The 19773-nt window shown below is 54.8% G+C and overlaps 1 protein-coding gene and 2 non-coding genes across 4 annotated transcripts; 1 reads left to right on the plus strand and 2 right to left on the minus strand.

Moving 5' to 3' along the window:
- Positions 1 to 160: 160 nt before the first annotated feature.
- On the minus strand, positions 161 to 10398 carry LOC125332389 (sodium/nucleoside cotransporter 1-like). Of its 2 annotated transcripts, none has more exons than XM_048317156.1 (19): positions 10186 to 10398; positions 9183 to 9305; positions 8484 to 8613; positions 8305 to 8399; positions 7872 to 7963; positions 7291 to 7480; positions 6793 to 6934; positions 5908 to 6021; positions 5450 to 5527; positions 5037 to 5117; positions 4617 to 4697; positions 4352 to 4477; positions 3017 to 3147; positions 2641 to 2809; positions 2248 to 2445; positions 1723 to 1804; positions 1145 to 1243; positions 583 to 694; positions 161 to 489 (listed from the first exon to the last, which is right to left on the minus strand). In XM_048317156.1, the coding sequence occupies exons 3-19, from the start codon at positions 8550 to 8552 to the stop codon at positions 366 to 368; spliced, it is 1983 nt and encodes a 660-aa protein (XP_048173113.1). In that variant the 5' UTR covers positions 8553 to 8613; positions 9183 to 9305; positions 10186 to 10398; the 3' UTR covers positions 161 to 365. The 2 variants fall into 2 exon arrangements, with proteins under 2 accessions (XP_048173113.1, XP_048173112.1); XM_048317155.1 differs by having other exon boundaries at positions 10165 to 10398.
- Positions 10399 to 11026: 628 nt separating this feature from the next.
- On the plus strand, positions 11027 to 11098 carry TRNAH-GUG. The gene has a single exon. It is a non-coding gene; the product is annotated as a tRNA-His (tRNA).
- Positions 11099 to 11977: 879 nt separating this feature from the next.
- TRNAH-GUG lies at positions 11978 to 12049 on the minus strand. Its single transcript has one exon. It is a non-coding gene; the product is annotated as a tRNA-His (tRNA).
- Between the last annotated feature and the right edge of the window lie 7724 nt (positions 12050 to 19773).

The raw sequence follows: 19773 nt of genomic DNA on the forward strand, positions 1-19773 counted from the left end.
CATCCATGCCCCGTGGGGGAAACGATGGTGGCTGGGCCCAGAGCCTAAGGCTGGCAGCAGACAGGGGCTCAGCTTGCGAGGTCTGCAGCGGGCACGGGATGCAGCCACAGCAAAGGACCTTGTGCTGTGTGGGACAGCCACAGTCAGGGGCCAGAAGGGGTCTGAGGGCAAGCACACAAGGGTTGCCATAATTTATTTGGGAGCTGTTCCCTTGTGTCCACGGGGCCAGCAGCTAAGGGTGCAGGCTGCAAGGTGCACACAGCTGTCCGCCAGCACTGGAGTGGAGAAGACCAAATGCTCAGGTTTCTTTGGGGTTTCTTCTACCTTTGGGGATAGGCCTTGCAGGTCCTGGTGTTCCCCCACCTCTAGGTTGTCCATGCACAGGACGTGTGGTTGTAGTGCCCGCAGCACTCTGTGAGCCAAAGAATGCTCTCTGCCTGCTCAGCCCAGGATCCAGTGAAGGAGAGTGTCCCGTTCCGGAGCACCGAGCTGGAAGGAGAGACACAGGGTCAGTACAAGCTGCTGCCTCACCACCTGGGTCCTTGAGCAGGACCAGATGGCTCTGGGGCCCTTCACACCCACCTGGCAGAGAGCTGCTTACAGCAGGTGTACATGGTGTAGCTGGTTGAGCTGAAGTTGGTGGTGCTGAAGAACATTGCGCAGTCACCCACCTCTGTTGGCACGTGGAGGAGACCTGGGGGACAAGGTCTTCTACTGGGACTTAAGTGTGACCATGGATCCAAATCCCACACCCCAAGCAAGCTGTGAGTCCTGTACCCCATGCCTACTCACAAATCCCACACCCTGACTATACCTGCTTGCAAATCCTGTACCTGGGGCTGTGCAGGTCCCATGAGCCATCCCACATCACCCCCAAGACTTCAGGGAGCTCCGTGAAATACTCCAAAAGTTGCCCTTGAAATGTTCCAGCCCAGAGGAGGATGAGGGGCCCCAGAAGAGCTGTTGGGCTTGGGCAGCCCTTGGCAGAGCCACGAGGGGAGAGCAGGGTTTGGAGGCTCTGGCAGAGCCTTGGGGGACAGGCCATCCACCTCCATCCCTGAACCCTGCACTTACGGGGTCTTCAGCCCTGTGCCTGTCCCTCCCTGGATCTCTCTGGCCCCACTGGCAGTGGGCAGAGACCTACCTGCCAGGCAGGCATTGAGCATGGAGACGCAGATGCCAGTGAGCAGGGCCCGCAGCACCACGGAGGCAAGGTCACTCTTGCGCTGGGGCACCATGGAGGCTGTGGGGGCAAAACAGACAGTGGGGTGAGTCAGACCCTTCCTCTGGCTTTACACTGGGCTGGGGACAGATGGGGACATGTCCTCAGTCCCAAGCTGGCTCTGCCACATAGTGCCCTGCCCAGCCCAATTCCTGCTGTCTAGAGGGTGTGGTGATCCCAGCTAGCACCCAGTGCATTATCTGCCTGTCCTGGCAGAGCACTGTGCCCACCCTGTACCTGTGGGTGATCCACCAGAGCCCTGAGCACTCCCAGCACTGGAGTCTTTCTGCTCTTTGCCCTGTGGCTGGGTGACACCCAGGCTTGGGGTAACATGCACGTGCTCTTGCACATGGGTGCAGAGCAAAATCATCCCGGTTACCTCATGCAAATCCTGTTTCTTATCTGGCAGACACCAAACATGGAGGCTTGAGGGCAACAAATTCCTGGCCCAGGATCCCCCTCACTTGTGCCCAGGCACCCAGGACATGGGTCACACTCACCCAGGCCTCCCAGAGTGATGCCAATCGAGCTGAAGTTGGCGAATCCACAGAGGGCAAAGGTGGTGATGCTCTCGGCTCGCTCCTGGAAGGCACAGCAGCAGGGGATGGTCACCTCTGCCCAAGAGCAACCCCAGAGTTGAGCACCATATTGGAGCTCCCAGACAGACATGATAGAGGAGAAGTCCCCCACCCCAACCCCTTCTCCTTCAGCTATTTTTGGGAGCAGGGGTGAACGGCTGGGGGGACAAGGGGCCCTGTAGCACCATGATCCATCCCATCAAGGAGCAGGATAAATGGGAAAGGGCTTCACTGACTCCTTTCTCCCACAGCCAGCCATTAGCAAACATCCAAGTCTAGCTGGCCTGATCATCAGCCTGATTCAATGATCTTAGAGGACTTTTCCAAACTCAATGGTTCTATGGTCCTCTGCCTGCCCACCCCCCATCTGCCTAGCCAGGTCCCATGCCCCATTCCAGCTGGCTCCATCCCTGCCCTGTGCCTGGCAGGGTGGGAGGTGTCCCTCACAGATATCCACTGCTTCCGGTTCCCATCCCACTCCTCCAGGCCCATCAGACGGTTCTTCTTGTACGTGGCCAGCTGCTGGTATGCCACAAACTCATTCAGGAAGATCTTGATCCCCAGGAGCTCAGCCACCAGCGGTGAGTCTGCCCAGTCTGCCCCCATGAGAAAGGCCACAGGCATGAGGATGTAGGAGCAGATCACCTGGGAAAAGCATCCCAGAAGGGAATGACTCAGAGCTGACCTTCTGCACAGCCCCCGGATTGGACATCCGCTGCCAGCACTTGCCAAAAACCCAGCAAGGGTCTCAGCAGCCCACTGAGGCAGCAGGCAAAGGTGGGGATGGGTGGGGGATGCAGGATCTGGCAGCCCAGACCATGGGTCTGCTCCTAGGGATACCTGGAAGGTAAGACCTTCAATGTCTACCATCTCCCCTAACCAGCGGAGGGTAGCGTTGATAAACTCCAGCACGGCCAAGAAGGCGATGAGGTTGGCCGCAATGTTGGCCACGAGACCCACGGAGGCGGCAGCCCCATTGCTAGCAGCTTCTAGGATGTTCTGCTCTTCCCTGCATGGAAAAAGCCCCAATGTACTCATCTGGCTGGGCATCCCCCATGCCAGGTCAGCGCTCACTCCATGGATGTGTGCACACAACAGGCTCTCCCAGCCTTGGGCCACCTGCAGTGTCCACTTGTGCCCCAAAGTGCCCCCATGGCTTCCCTGCACTGGAAGGACACATGCAGCCCCACTCCACTGCCCCTCTCCTCACACTCACCCACTGGAGAGGCGGATGCTTGCTTTGCCCTTGAACTTGGACTCCTCCACTTCGGGGTAGACGAGTTTGGCCATGGCGAGGGCGCAGGGCGCAGCCATCACAGAAGCTGCGATCAGGGACGCTGCATCGATCTGCAACGTGCAGACCAGGGGCATAGGCACCTCTGCACAAGGCTGCACCCCGTGACCTGCCACCCCAGGGCATCCCAGTATGTGGCTGAGGGCATCCCAGCACGTGCCTGGTGTCAGCCAGTGACACTCAGAGCAGTTCAGGGCTCTCCACTTGCTCAGGGTGGGAAAATTGGCTGGTTTTCCCAGCTAAGCAGCCATGCACATGGGGCAGCTCGCCTGCATGGAAGCATTGCTGGAGCTGCAGTGATCGTACCCTTGGTGATGTTAATCTCTCCTGCTATTTGATTTAATCATAATGGCTCTTGCCCCTTCCTTGTCCCTTTTTACTGGTATCAGAGCAATAGGTTGTGTAACACTGCGAACTTCTACCTGCTGACAAAGGGCCAAGCTCCCAGCCTCACCCCTACCCTGGCAATGTCTCATTTCTCTGACCTTCCACCCTTGGTTCCCCATTTAAGGAGACTAATTAATGTTTAAATAGCAGGAGCTCAGGCAGCAGGTTAAGGGGAAGGTTTATTTAGAGCACTGATGAACTGGAGAGGCATCAGTGCTCTGGACCCTGGGGGGTTGGGGCCAGGAGTGCCCAGGGGATGCTGGAGGAGCAGGGATTGTTCAGTTGGGCAAAAAGAGGGAGGGGGGTGGGTATTGCTGGTTCTGTTTAAAAAGGGGTTGGAGGGAAGACACTGCTCAGTGATACTTAGTGAAAAGGTGAGAATCACAGGCACAGTTTGAGTTGGATATAAGGAAAATTTGCTTCTTGTGACTGAGGCACCTGCGGGGGAAACCAGAGAGGCTGGGAGAGATCTCCATCCATGGGATGCTCACCACCAACCTGGACAAGGCCCCAGGCATCCCCTCAGTTGCCATGATCTCAGTTGGCAGGAGGCCAGACCAGAGACCTTCCCAGAGGGTCTTTCCAGGCTATATTATCCCATGATTCTGTGCAGGGACACACGGTAGGGGTCCCATAGCACTGCCTTCTACCTGGCAGGGCTCTGAGGTTCTGGCCAGGACAGCAAAGGTGAGGCTGGATGGGGTGTCTTTGGGACAAGGTGAGTCTAGACATCCTGCTCTCATCCTGCTTATGGAAGGGGACCATGGAGCACCTGCTGGGGGTCTTCTCTCATCCTCAAGTCCAGGGCAGTTCTTGCATGTCAGGACCCTGTAGCAGGGAGCATGTGGATCCAACTGCTCGTGCACTCACCCCAAAGGATATGTAGGCACCCATCACGCTGCCTGCGATGGTGGAAAAGCCACCAGTCATCACAGCATGGATTTCGGACAGGGTCATGTCTGTGAGGTATGGGCGGATGAGCAGCGGGGCTTCGGTCTGTGGAAGAGAAAACCCTGCTGTCCTTGGGATGGGGCCACACAGGGACACAGGTCTCATAGGGAGGGAGAAGACCCTTTCTCCAGGGCAGGCTCAGCTGCAAGCACTGAGGAGCTGGATCTGCTGCCCAGGACCTTACCTGTCCCACGAAAATGTTCCCTGCCACACTGAGAGTCTCGGTGGGAGTGGTGCCCATTGAGACTTGAAGCAGCCAGGAGATCTGGGGAAAGACACGGGCACTGTGTTGACAGAGGCTCCTGGCACCCTGCCACCATACCCATGAAGCCAGGCACTGTTTGGCCCCTGCACGGAGGTGATCCTGGGAAGCACCCCCAGACTTGGTAGAAACGTCAGCTCTAGGGTTCTGGTTTTTCGGCTTTCTGAGAAGGACACGCTAGAAAGAGGGGGTTTGTGCCTATTCTTTTAAGCAGGACAAATCACCCCAAATTAGTACCATGACAAATTTCCTGGGAATCTCTCAGCTGACCGTAGTAGACAGAGAACCCAACAGGTTCCTCTCCTTTCCACTGCCATCTCAGATCTAGGAGTGAGGCCCTACCTTGAGAATAAGCCACTGCATGACACCGAGGTAGTAGAGGATGGACATCACACAACTGAAGAAAACAATGATGGGCAGGGTCTGCAGGCAAGGCAAAGGGTTAAAGGAGAGCTGAGCCACACATCCCGGCACCCATGAGCACCAGGCTGGGCAGGATGTGGTACTGCACAGCCAGCCAACACTACTGGGTGCCACAATGCCCAGCTGGGCTGGCAGGAGGGACAGGGACCAGTGAAAATCCTCCATGGCACTGAGGAAATCCACAGGTGGATAACACAGCTGAGGAAGATCCGTCTCTGAGATGGTTGAGCTCTACTGCAGCAGATCTGGCTGCATTTAGCTCTCCGCTCTCCAGGACCCAGCAAAGAGCCAGATCAGAAGAAAACCTCCCCACGCCCCATTCCCTGGCTGACCTGGAAGGCAAAGACTTCTTCAATCAGTGTGTTCCCAAAGACAAAGCTGGAGCCAGCTGTGGTGTAGCCCAGGAAGTACTGCAAGGGAAGAAGTTACATAGTAGGACAGAGATCTACATCAGGTCCTTCCCTGGTATCTCATTCTGCCTAGTGAGGGGCTGTGCCCCCAGTCCCACACCTCCCTTCACTGCACACCAGAGAATGACTCTCTGAGACCTCAGATGGGGATACTGTTGGGCTTTCCCAAAGCCACAGGGCTCTGCTATAGCCTGCAAGTGAGAGCACACCTAGGGCTCTGGGCTGCTGCAGAAAACCAGGGAAGAGTTGGCTTCCCTCCAGTCCTGAACAAAAGTGTCTGTGAGCATGCAATCCCTGCCATGTCCCCTCCCCATACCACACTCAGCTTTTCCTGTTAATCGTAGGGTGCAAGCACAGGATGGGATGAGTAGATGCAGTACCTGGATCTGGTCTCCCAGCCATTGGAAAGCTTGAGTGCCGGGAGTCGTTCGGAGGATGAATAGTCCAAGTAAGAACTCTAAACCAAGACCCCAGAAAACAGCTCTCCAGGACACCTGGGGACAAAAAGCAGAACAGGAGCTGAAATGTTGTCAAGGCCTACAGGCTTCCCCCTCTGGTTTCCAGCTGCTGCAACAGCAGCACATGGCAAACACCACACAGTGCCCTGGGTGAAGGTCATGGGGAGACTGATAAAGTATCACAAAAACCGGCAAACATGGGTTGGTGACAGAGCCAGAAATGAGTTGGTGGGACTCTGGAACTGGCTGGAACATAACCTTCTAGGCTGACCCAGGAGACAAGCACAAAGACTTTATGATGACTGGTAGCAGAGACCTGCTAGACTGAAACTGGCTGTTCAATAACCCTTTGGAGGAGCAGGATGAAGGGACTGCCAAAGCATTGCAGCAGTTTGGGCTGGAAACCACTGGGACTTCAATCATTTCTGACCATTTCAGGCCCCCAAGGCACCTGAAACTCAGGCCCACCCTCCACCCACAGCACCTGAAGCTCAGGCGTGGGTCTGGTGCTGGGTTTCTAGGTCTGACCCACCATGAGGGACATGGCAGAAAACAGGGCAGAGGCAACGTTGGGGAGCCCTGGGTTGGGAAGGAGAGCAATGCAAAGAAGAGCAGTGAGGTGGCTTTGGGGTCCACCCACCCAACCAGTTCAGCTCCCCAGGCTGTGCCCAGCTCGGCTCAGCTCTGGTGGGCTTCTGCTTCCTCCAGAGAAGGGGATGCCAGGGGGAATGAAGTGCTTGTTCTCCAGTGCTGGGTGGCCACCTCCTGCAAGGGGACGAATGGCCAAGTCACACCTGAAACACGTACCGCACTGTGGTGCTTGGAGCAGGCAAACAGGAACAGCACCAAAAAGCAGAAGCCACCTAATGAGATGAGCTGCTCTGGGTTTCTGCCAGGGTCCAAAGCCAGCCACACAATCAGGCCTGCCAGGAGGGCCACCCACAGGAGCCTGCAGAGGAAACCCCAGACTGTCAGCAAGACTGTGTCCCCATGGGGAGAGCAGCTCACAAAGGGCAGGAGCCGATTGTGATGGAATTGCCACTGTAAGGTCCATGTATCTGAAGAAACCTGGGGCTCAGGCACAAGCGAGGGGTGTGAACAGCCATCACACTACTGAGGCAGAGCAGCAAGACATCTCTGCCATGGCTTTTAAGTGGTTCCCAGACTGGGCCATACTCGCCATTTGTGAGGTGCCAGCATGGCACTAGAGCGCATGCCTGATCCCATCAGCTGTGGTTGTGCTGGCAAGGGCCATGGGAAGGGACCCAGCTGCTGGGAGGGATCTGGCCCTGCTTTCTGACTCACCATTTCAGCCACTGCCAGGACTTTTGGAAGCACTTCCCGATGGGGCGGAGGAGCAGCAGAACCTTTGCCCCACAGTGCTTCTTGAAGATGTCCCAGCAGATGAAGAAGACAACCACAGCAGTCATGACCACCAAGGCAAGGGCTCGCTGGAAGTTGAGGTAACAGGCCGCAATGAAGTAGCACAGGTAGGCTGGAGAAGGCACATTGGGGGTCAGAAACATCAGGGCTGTAGGATCATGGGTTCATAACTAACTGGGGCCAACCACGAGGTTTATTTCCTCCAAATGTCCTTCCCTGACCACCCTTGAGGATCCCATCTTTGCATGAGGAGACCTCAAGAGCACCACCCCAGCTGGATGCAGAAGGGGCACAGTAAACCCTTTGGGCAGGTAGAGAAAGGCCAGGGGGACAGTGAGGAGAAGATAGAACTGGACAGGAGTGATGGGGTGAGGAGGGGGCAGTGAGGCTGCTGGGAGTGGATACAACCTGCACACACATGACCACATTCAGTACATGGAGTCTGGAGGCGCAGCCAGCCAAAGGGGTGGGGATGTGGAGTCTCAGTGCTGGGAAGTCCTCACCTACGCCAAGGAGCCCCAGGACAACTCTTCTCAACACCTTGGCATGAGCCTTGCAGAAATGTTTTGCCTTGGATGCTGGCTGCAGGGCCTTCCTGGGGAGAATCACACGCCAGAGACATGAGAGACACAGAAGATGGATGTGGAAGATCAGCCCAAGCCAAGCCAAACCACCCCAACTGCAGCTGGCAGTTGACCATGGCTCCCACCGGGCACTTCCAGCAGGAGGAGGTGGTACAGGTGGGCCATAGTGACAAACCCCAGCACCCCCATCATCACCTCCTACGGGGACAGAGACCCGCCACTGGCACCCTACAAGACCACATGGAGCCATCAGACATTGTCCCGTCCCACCATGTGCTCAATACCACCCTACTCTACTCCCAAATCAGGTTTGTCTCTGGCAGAGCTCACACATCTGTGCAGATTATCCCACCTGCAGTAGGAGGAGAACCTCCCTTTCCCTTCTCTTCTCTCCTCCTGGCTCTCACTACATGGACCACCACAATCCTCATAGTGTTTCTTCTCTCCCTGGAAAACATCATTAACTGGAGCACCCTGTGAAGGGAAGGGAAGGGAAGGGAAGGGAAGGGAAGGGAAGGGAAGAGAACTTACTTCTAAGCTGAAAGCTGGGTTATCTGTCCCCTTCTCAAGGCTGGCCAGGATTATCTGATTTCCTTCCATCTCCAGAAGTTCCTTTGCTTCAGTGCATTAGGGAAACAGCACTGGGAGGGCCCAGTGCTGGCTAGGGAGAGAAAGATGGGATCACCTCGGGGAAGCTCAAACGTCCCACTCTGCTTTTGAGTTTTGGGTGTCTGAGAGGAGAATGCCCCTTGCAGTCAGTATTCAGAGCAGGTCCTGCCCCAGCGCATCAAGGGACCATCCCATGGGGTCCTCAGGCGATGGTGCTGGTGTGCTGAATTCCTTGTAACTTTGGAGAGGTCTTTTATGTGCTTCTAAGGAATTATAGGAGAGGACTGAATGCAGCTGGGAGTGCTGGTACTCCTCATCCAAGTTGGTGACTGTGTCCACCAGCCTCTGTGAGCCTCTTTGCAAGATGGATTTTTCAAAAAGTATCCTTCCTCATCGAAAGGTCTTGGTGCAACCAAGTAAGAGGAAGAAGGTCTTTCATGCTGATAATTAACACAGTGAAGGAATGAGGGGTAGGAATGAATGGTAATTTGCATAGGGACTGGTCCTAAAGAAGAATCATATGGGGAGAATTGGTCCAGCAAACCCAGAAGGACCAGTGTTGTGCCAGGGCAGGAACCCTTGGAGCATCATCCCATTTGGACACCCTCCCGGTTCCTCTACCTGGAGAAGGATGAGGGAAGAGCAGAGACTTGCAGGCAAGGCAGTGATCAACTGCAGAAGCACTTCTGTGTGGGGACAGGGGCAGTAAGAGGTTGTCTTTGCTCTGAGGAGAGTTGTAGAGGTCTGTGTGGAGAAGGAGGAGATTACAGGGTCATCGCCAGTTTCTCGCAGTGTCCACTGAAGGGAAAGACTCAGCCCCAAATGAAACAGGTGAAAGTGGGGAGTTTTGGAGAACATCCCCCTTGTCATGGGACCTCATGGCAGCTGAAGGTGGTGTGGCCAGGGCTCCACAGGCTGACAGAGCCGCCATGGGGAACCACTGGGGCGTGCTGGCCCCCATGCGTCCCTGGGTTCATGGCTCCTCGGCAGCAGGGCAGGACCCAGGCCCATGATGGGAACCCAGGACCTCACACCCCCCTCAGAGGCCTCCAACATCGCTGGTGCTCCTGGTGCTCAGGGATGTCTCCCCAGGACTCTGGCAGAGATCAGGAGGGCCCCCCTCCCCAAGTCCACCACCACTTCAAGGACACTCCCCAGGACCCATCTGTTCTCAGTGACCCCTCCCAGACCTCACGGAGTTCCAGGACCACCCGGGTTCCTGGCTGTGACCCGGTCCCAGGCTCGGTGCCTCCCAGGACTCCTGGGCTGCTGCCACCTCCTCGTCCCCGCGCCAGCCCCAAAACCTCTTGTTTTGGTTCAGGCTCATTGGCTGCCGGCCCCTCAGGGGCGGGACCACATGGACAGGCAGATAATGAGGGAGGGAGGGAGCGGAGGGCTGCCCCCACTGCCCCCCGTGTACCGGCGCCCCGCGCACTCCTGTCCCGTGTCCCCCGCAGCCCCTGGAGCACCGTGGCCACGGGACCCTCTGCCCTGTGTCCCTGCACCCCACGCCCTCACACTCCCGGTGGCCTCATCCCCCGCGTCCTCACATCCCCGGTAGCCTCGTGCCTTCCCTGTCCCCACGGCTCCCCCGCCCTGGCACCCGCCGTCCCCCCGCACTCACCCGCCAGCCCCGCAGCTCCCGGTCCAATGCCTCAGTTACCCATTAACAGCTCGGTCCAAAGAGCTGGGCTGGGCACTGCGGCGCCGGGGCCGCCCCGGCTCCTCCCGGGGCTCACACCGGGGCGCTCTGGAGGGCGTGCGGGGGAGCCCAGCGCCGTGGCCGCGCAGGGCACCGTGCCACCCAAAGAAAGGTCAGCCGGGAGACTTTCCCCCCAGGCAAAATGAGCCTTGAGGAGAGATACTGAAGGTAGAAACCAAACTTTTACCCCACCCTAGGAAATGTTTCCCAAAGAAATCCGGGGTGCGGCACACGTGGCCTCCAAAGCTTCAGTGGCGTGAAGTCACGTCACCTGGTCCCTGAGAAGGACGGGGTGGAAGCCAAGAAAAAATGTCCCCCCTTGCACCGTGCGCTCGAAACCACCTTTTCACGCGGGATGGTGGGAATCGCATCCCCAGGTTTGTGCACCCCACTGGTACCTCCCGCTCTCTGTTTGCACAGGGAGCGGTGAAGTGCTGTGGCTCCGGGTGTGCCAAACCGGGGCTGGCAGGGATCAGTTCAGACATAGGTGATTAATGACACCACCGGGCACTCAGGGCACTCAGTGCCACGCGCTGCCCGTAAACAAACGCTCTCCGAGCCACTTCCGCCCCTTCTCCCTGTGGATTTCGACCAATCCCGCCGCTAAAGCTGCCCAGGGTTGGGGAGGGGCGAGGGCGCGATGGCACAGATCAGTATGTGGGTGACAAAGGGGAAACCCCGACAGGTTCGGCCCCGCCGCGCGTCAGCGGCGCAGCACCAAGAGCCGCCGCGCCGCCACGCCCGCCCAGAGCCCCGGTAGCGCGCCGTGATCGTATAGTGGTTAGTACTCTGCGTTGTGGCCGCAGCAACCTCGGTTCGAATCCGAGTCACGGCATCGCCCGGCGGTACCACGGCACACGGGCTCTGCTTTTGCCGTTTTTCGCTCGCCCACCGCGCCTGCCGGTTTTTGGTCACGTCGCGCCGATATTTCATTTTTCTTCATTTTTCTTTCTTTTTTTTTTTTGCCGGTTGCCGGCGGGGCTTGGGGTCCGGGCCGGGCTGGGCTCGCCCAGCGCGGGGGGTCCGCGGGCGCCGAGAGAGAAGGAGTGGAGGGACAGAGAACAATAAAACAACGTAAGATGAAGAAAATAACATAAAAGTAGAAATAGTAAACAAAATCATAAAATTAAATTTTAAAGTAGTATTTTTAAAATAAGAGGAGAGGAGACGAGAGGAGAGAATGAGGTACAAAGTAAGAGTAAAATTGGAATAAAAATAGAATTAAAAATTAAGCAAAAATAAAATATAAAAATAAAATATAATAGAAAATATAAAATTAGCCTAGGTAAAATAAAAGTAAATAAAATAAATAATTAAATTGAAAAATAATATAAAATGAACTATTAAAATAAAATTAAATATAAAAATAAAATATAATAGAAAAAACTAAACTATAAGTAACATTCGATGACATAAAGGTAAATAAATGAATAAAATTTAAAAATAGAATAAATTAAAGAAAATACTATTAAGGATAAGAATAAAACATAAAGTAAAAATAAAAAACTAAAATGAAAATTTTAAGTTATATTAAACAGAAAAAAATAAATAAATGAACATAAAGTAACTAAATTAAAAAATTAAAATAAATGAAAAATAATTAAAACAAGTTCAAAATCCTAACAGAGAACAACGATATTAAATTATGAAATAAACCAAAGCAGAAACAGCCCCGGCAAAAGCAGAGCCCGTGTGCCGTGGTACCGCCGGGCGATGCCGTGACTCGGATTCGAACCGAGGTTGCTGCGGCCACAACGCAGAGTACTAACCACTATACGATCACGGCGCGCTACCGGGGCTCTGGGCGGGCGTGGCGGCGCGGCGGCTCTTGGTGCTGCGCCGCTGACGCGCGGCGGGGCCGGCCCCGCTCCGCGCCCCCCGCTCCGCCCCCGCGGGCGTTCCCGCGCGGCAGCGCCGCGGCTCCGTCCCGTGTTCCCCGCGCGCGGCCGGGCGCTGCTGGGGGGCCCCGGGCCGGGACACTCTCTCTGCCGTGGTCCCGGTGCTCTCACGGCCCTCTCCCGCTCCCTGGCCCCAGCCCCGAGTCTCGCCCCGTGTCTGACCCCAGCTGCGGCGTTCACCCCTTCACCTTCACGCTCTGCCCTGGGCCCAGCTCCCTGCTCTGACCCTGATCCTGACCCCTCCCCTCATCCCAGCCCTGTGTATCCCAGGGCAACCCTGTTCCCCCAGCTGTAACCTCACCTCTCGGTCCCCTTCGTGTTTCTCAGAGAGTAAAATTTTTCCCAGCCACAGGACTAATGAACGACTGGGCACAGAGGTATGGGAGAGGAAGAGAGGGACTAAGGATTTTATGCCCCTGAAACAGTACCAGGGATCAGTCTGTGCCAGACTCCTTGTTTCTCCTGCTGAAGCACATATCAATAGCTAATGACTGCTCTCACCACTGCTGCTGCTTTCCTGCTCCCAGTACTAAAGGTCCTTTCATTTTCACAGATATGCAAAGAATTCCAAACACCTGGGATCAAAAAGATTTTTTGACATAAAATATTTTAGAGTCATCGCAGTATGACTCATTCTCTCAGAAGAGCTGGTCGCAAAAACATCATCTCCTTCACATGGGATGAGCTCATCACTTGTCATACATACACACTTCCCATGGGAGGGGGTGCAGGGAGAGGCAGGGGTCCCCTACAACCGTGCTGGGCATGTCCCTGCACCCCATCCATCCTGGTGTATCTGCTGCAGCTGGCAAGTCCTAAATCTAAATCAGTCTTCCTGAGGCTTGGGGGAAACCAGAGAAATGCCCTGTGCACCTTGATTACTCTGTGAAGTAATTGCTCCAGCCACCCTGAGCTCATCTTGCTCATAACCAGCCCAAAAGAGCGAGCTCAGAGTGGTGGAGGAAGACAGAATGGGTTTTTGTGTCCTCCATTTGTCTATGCCCACCTCGTCCTGTCCTCAGCAGTTTGCTGCTGTGCACCGGTGGTCCTTCAGCAATGGTGGGAGCCTTTGCAGTGGGAGATGCTCTCCCACATCAAACTGGCTGGCCAGCAGACAGTGAAGGGGGTCTCTTTGGTGGTATTCGAATGACCTGGGTGTCCGTGTGCTACTGTCCTGCCAGTGTCACCTTTCTCCCTCTCTTGTCCACGCACCAAGATCCCAGTCCATGCCTCCTATGGGGCTGCAGGGATACTGCTTTTGTTCATCTGTGTCCAACCCTGTCACCATCTGTGTCCTTATGCTGGAAAAAAATGGATACAGAGACACTGGAAGGAGATACGTGGTTCTCCTCCCATGCCCAAGGAGTTTGACACCATCATCATCCTCTTGACTGCACCAAGGAGACAAATCCAGCCACCAGGCACCTGCAGGACAGGTGTAGCTGAGTCGTAGAGGTGGGATCACTGCAAGCTCTGAATCCCAGGGCATGAGTTTGTGAAGGGAAAAGGTCCTTGTGCTGCCCTGTGCCTGGTCTCTTGTGCCTCCCTCCCCGCTGGCACAATGCCATGAGTTGGACCATGTCACTGGTGAAGGGATAAGCCCAGCTCCATGTTGGCCTGGACAGGTGCTGTGTTGAGTCAGGACGGTGTGGTGGGACCCATGGGAGATGGTGGGGCATGCTCTGGCAGGACATGCTGTCCGTGACTGGTGGGGACAGAGAACCTACAGTGACACACATGATGACCAGGGGATTCCTCCTCGGGGACTTGCATGGGCAGGCAGAGTGGGACCCCTGAGGCTGGTATCACCACGGCCTTTATCCCAACTCCTGGCCTGGCAGGATGCAGAGCTCATGTTTGGGCGGGTGGGAGGATGCTGGGCACTGGGCACAGTGGGCTCCTTGATGGCATGGAGGAGGTAGCAGGGCTTGTGCTTTGGATGCTTGGCAGATGTTTCTAGAATGTGGAAGTTGGCAGAATTACAATGACCTCAACTGCTGGAACAGGCATGGCTGAGATAACACTGCAGCAATACAGGGGAGTCGGCCAAACATGGAAGTAAGCAGGGAGGTGCGAGAGGACACAGATAAGTTACCGGCTGTGGATGAGAAGGAGGGAGCAAGAAGCTGCTGCCACCCATCGCTGGTGGTGGCCTGTCCCAGCTCAACTTTCTGCCATAGGCTGCCCTCCCCAACAGAACTGGGATCCTAAAGAAACCGTGCCAGGTTGTCAGGGCCCCAACCGCCCTTTGCCATGTGCTTTTTTGTCCGGGTGGTTTGGACCTGCCAGGATGTGCTTGCACAGCATGGAGGAAAAGAAACGAGCTTGTGGGAGCATTGAGGGACCCATCTGTCTACTGGGTAACTTGAGCCCTTCAGGCTGCTCAGTGCCCGGGCAGGATGGCTGCTCCAGGCAGGCTCCTCTGCTCTTCCCACCCTGCTCTGTCCCTCGATGTCTTTTCTCTGAGCCCTCTGATGCCTCTGGGTTGCATTCAGAGGGATTTTAAAGGTGCCTGGAATGTCAAAACACTGGTGCAGCCAGGCAGAGAGTGCTGCTGCACCCAGACGTTGCCACTCTGTGGCACAAATATAAATCTTGCAGCTGGCACAGGGACAAGAGCAATTCATCACTGCACGGCTGCCTTGGCTGCTCTGCCCCTTGAGTGGCCTCTCCAGCTGTTCCCTCATGGAGGCAGCCCCTGGCCTCCTTTCCCGGTCTCAGGAAGGCAGATGGGAGGTAGAGGGATCCCCACCACCTCCTCTTTTTCTCGTGGATTGCTAAAGCAGCCCTGGTGCTGGGGAGGCAGGATGGATGCCAGTGCTGTGAGGAGGCGCTCTGTGTTTTACTGGTGATGAAAAAGCAGCGGTGCAGGTCAATGCTGTCCTCTCTGGCTGTTCAGAGGCCAATAAATCCAACTCAGAAATTGCTCTACTGCTGAAATCCCACCTTCCTTCCTAAGGAAATCAGAGCAACTCTACCATGGAGCCCAACATCCCATATTCCCATACCCATAGGCACTGCTGGGGCAGAGCTGGATACTGGAGCAAGAGCAGGGAAAGGTTCTGGGGCTGTGATGATTTGAAGGTGAAGGTCTGGGTGGGTTTTAGGAGTGAAGGACAAAACACCTGAACTGGGAAACAATTGCAATCAACCTGACCTCATACTGTCCCCACCATCCTCTTCTAGGGCCACAGATGCTCCAAGGGCTGGAGCCCTTCTGCTCTGGAGCCAGGCTGGGAGAAGTGGGGACCTCAACCTGGAGAAGGCTCCAGTGAGACCTCAGAGCCCCTTCCAGTGCCTAAAGGGGCACCAAGAGAGCTGGAGAGGGACTTTGGACAAGGGCCTGGAGTAACAGGACAAGGGGGAATGGCTGCAACCTGACAGAGGACAAGGTTAGATGGGATATTGGAAAAAAATTCCTGGCCATGAGGGAGGTGAGGCCCTGGCACAGGTTGCCCAGAGAAGCTGTGGCTGCCCCATCCCAGGAAGTGTTCCAGGCCAGGCTGGACAGGTCTTGGAGCAACCTGGGACAGTGGAAGGCGTCCCTGCCCATGGCAGGGAGTGGATCGAGATAAGCTTTAAGGATCCTTCCAACCCAAACCATTCCATGGTTGTACCTCATGAGACATGCACCAAGAACTGAAAGAGAAGGACTTGAGCATTTCTTGACATGAGTGTTCAGCTGTGATGCTCTCCAGAGGCTTTATGAGCCCACAACAGCACATGAGGTGGGTCCTGGTTCTTCCAAAGCCTGAACTTCAAAGGACATTTTACAGTCTGCTAGTGAGAAAATGGGAAGGGAAGACAAACAGGATATAACAGACTAATTTTCTGCTTGGTTATATTTTGGGATCCCCTTGCCTGACTCCAATGCTCAGAAATCAAAGAAAATGGTACCCAAAATGTGTGGAGCAAGGATTTACCAAAGCTGTCCTGTCCAAAACCCAGAGAGCACAGAGCAGAGCAGCCTCTGGAGCCCTTTCCTTGTGTGTCCAGCATCCTGCTGAAGATGGAACAGAGGAAAGTGCCCCAGAGGAGAACCATCCTGCAGCCCTAAATAAATGCTGCCACATGTCTGTGTGTGCCCTGACTGATTCCAGCTTCCAGCTCCAGCTCTCACTCCGCCTTTGTCTGTGCACAGCAGGAGCCTCCTCCTGCTGCAGGGATTTATGGCCTCCACATAGCCACCTCTTAACCCGGCTTTGTGCTGCTGAATGGGCAGAAAACAGGCCACCATGAGCTGCCAGGCAGCCTGCCAGCCCTCACTTCTCCACCTCTTGCACTTGTCTCTGAATTCACCTTCATTTTCTGCCTCTCAGCCCCTTCAGAGAAACTGGACTGGTGGCAACTGCAATTGATCCCCTCTCTGTGGGAGGAATGGCCACTGTTTTACCCTTGTCCACTGAGCCCATCTTCCTGATGGCTGATGACAGCCCAATTAAGAGATATAAGGGGATATCAGGGGTGGTTCACACCCCACAGGCAATGTAAAGCTAGTGTGAGTCTGTCTGGAGAAGGACGCAGCTGTGTGATCGTGGCTGTTGCAGCTGGATTAATCAAACCCACCATTAACCCCTTCCTGGGGCACTCAGGTCCCCTGCCAGCCCCACAGCACAGGCCCCCACCCGCATGTTGCTCTGATTGAGCTGCAAATGCTCCAGCTCCTTAGTTTGCTCAGCCTCAGATCGATGAGTGCAGGCGGCTCCAATCAATTCCACTTTACCACTCGCTATTGAGTTCAGATGCATGCTCTCCCAGCTGGTCCCGCTTCCTTTGTTCACTCAGAAGAGGGATTCAGGCATTTTATCCCAGCTGGACACTGCTTTGCCCTTGCAGGGTCAAACCCTTTGGTAGAAGCAAATAAAACCCCATGGAGGGCCAGCAATGAAGGGACAGAATTTGTGCTACAGTTGAAGCCCTAAGAGCATCCACCTGGCCGGCAGTGTGGAAGCAGGTGGCTGGGTGAGGCGATGCAATTTGCATGATATAATAGAGCTGTTGCCACCCAGCCAGCATCTGTCATGAGGTTCCCCTGCCATGATCCTTGTTTTGCTGCAGGAAAGCTCCTGTGTCTCAGTTTCCCTGTCCCCATGGGAGCTGAGTGGGGAGAATTCAGCTCACTGGGACTTGAGCCCACACAAATGATCTTGCAGGAAAAAAAGAATAACATCAAAGAGTTTACATAACGGCTGCTTGGAAATTTCCCTCAGACCTGGCATTTGTCAGTGAAAGAAGTGTTTCTTACCCTCTGGGTGTCAGACCTACAGTCATTTTTCCCTCATCTCTTGTCACCCAGCTTTCTTACTGGCCTGTCTCCAGGGTGCTGCACCTGAACCTGTGGAAATTAAGTTCCCCACGGCTCTCTACACCTCATCAAAGTGTTAATGACATAACGGATCACACCACAGAGCAGTTGTGACACTTGGGGTTGTGATGTGCAGAGGGCTGTCAGCACCAAGAGCAGAGGCAGGGACCATGATTGGCATGGCTGAGGGGATGACCAATGGATCTGGCTCCAAGCTGGCAGATGTCTTTCAGCAAGTTGTCATCTCTTCTTTTGGTCAATTAGCATTGCTTCAATTATACTATCAACTGCATAGTGATTTTTTTTTACAGAAAGGTTGGGGAGCTGCAAAAAGTGCCTGCAGAAATTCACTCCATTTGGTAAAGACACATGCTTTGGGCATATCCTGCCCAGGCTTTGATGGTCTCCTGGTGCAAATGTGTAGCAACACTTCCCCTGGACATGATCCCTGCCTCTAAAGACTCACAAGGCTCCTTGTGCCAGTCCTTGTATTTAATATGTATTCATGGATTTTTTTCTGTGGATTTGTCTGGTCTTGTTCCTAAACTATGTAGCATCTGCAGCAGCTCCTGGCAGGGAGGGCTGCTGTGTGCTGAGTCTCCTCCTTGTGTTATCCTTGTTATTGCAGCCTCTCCCACCTCCCCCAGCTGTGCAGATCTCTGCTCTGTGACCCTGGCTGTCTCTTTGCTGTGCCAAAAAGCCCTGGTCCTTCATGGACCCCATGTGCAGAGACCTTGGATCATCCTGTTGCCCTTCTCTGCACATTTTCCAGCTCTGCTGCATCCTTGGAATATGGGGACCAGGAATGCATGTAGACTGGGACTGGCTAGGGAATAGTGGCACCTCTGATTTCATCTCTCCTTTTTCCTGACCCTTCCTATCAGCTTGACAGAGAGTCTTTGAGGTTTTGACCTCTACTGAGTGCTAAGGGGATGGTTTCACAGACTGTCAGAGCTCCCAGTCTCAGAGCCCATCACTTTAGACAAGAGCCTGGGCTTGGTTTCCCCATGTGTGTCACTTCCCTAACACTGGCTTTTGTCTCATTTCATTGCCAAGTTCCTCAGCCTCTCAAAGTCCTCCTGCAATTCCTAGCACGCATCCGCAATTTCCAGAATAATTCCGTATTCTTGCAGATTTTGCCGTTGACTTCATCTTGTCAAAAGATCTGTGTGTGGAAACGCAGGGACCTCTGCTGGATCATCCTCAGGGGCCTGCTGGCTTTTTCCAAGAAAGTCACTAGCTTTGGAAAAGAGAAATTCACTGCAAGAGAGATGTGTTGACTCTTCCCCAATATGTCATATTTACCCATCTGTCCCCTAACGATGCCAGTTTCCTCCTCCGTATGCCAATTTTTGTTCATTTGCAGAGAACAGATGTGTCATTTATCAGTCTGGGACTCCCTGGCTGCCTCCCAGGAAGCATTTTTGGTGTCACAGTTGCCACCTTCCAGTCCTCATGTCCCCTGCTCTACCCAGACACCGGGGGAGGTCTGGGTGTCACCCAGCAGATGTGACATCCTCCTGGTCCCTGCTGTGCTGCACAATGGGGTGTGTGTGGGTTGCTCCTGGGGAAGAAAGGAGCAGGAATCACCACAGCTCCTGCGAATGGCTTTTATTTGAAGCTGTGGAAGAAGTACCTGAAGATTCAAGGAGCTGCAGGCTTCCCTGCAAGCCGGATGAGATGCTGGCGTCAGGGGAAAGAGCCGACCCAGCACCTGATTAAGGTGACACATTGGCAAGAGTCAGATTCAGCCCCCACATTAACGGGGGGTGAGTCACCAGGGAGTGTGCAAGGGCAGAGACCTTCTCCTCTGAGTCACCGGAAGCTGCTGCTTGGGGGACGCTGGGCTGTGTCCGCACCACCCAAGGTTAAACTGGAGGGGAAGGTTTACCAGGAAGATGTGCCACAATCCCTCCTCAGCCCAGGGAAGGTCCTGTGTCCTGTTCTTGGCCCGGCTGCCATACAGGGCTCTTGTCTCCAGCTGGGGGTGAGCACCAGGAGCACTTAGGGCGCCTGAAACAGCTCCTCAGGCCCCGGAGGATGGATGAGGGCTGAGGATGCACAAAGCTCTCTGCTGGGCTGGCAGGAGCCCAGAAGACATTGCCTGGCTTTTTTTTTCCTGGTGCGTGCTCTGACCTGTCTAGATATACCCAGACAAGCAGCTCCTTTGGTGAGAAGAAGGGTGATGCTGTGAGCACCAGCCTGGAGATCTCAGCAAAGAGCTCCTGGACCCTTCAGAAGTGGAGAAGAGGGTGGGAGCAGAGATTGCAGTGCAGAGGACCAGCCCGGCATCCTTGCACACAACTG

This window comes from Corvus hawaiiensis, chromosome 13 (genome assembly GCF_020740725.1).
Source record: "Corvus hawaiiensis isolate bCorHaw1 chromosome 13, bCorHaw1.pri.cur, whole genome shotgun sequence".
Taxonomy (NCBI): Eukaryota; Metazoa; Chordata; class Aves; order Passeriformes; family Corvidae; genus Corvus; species Corvus hawaiiensis.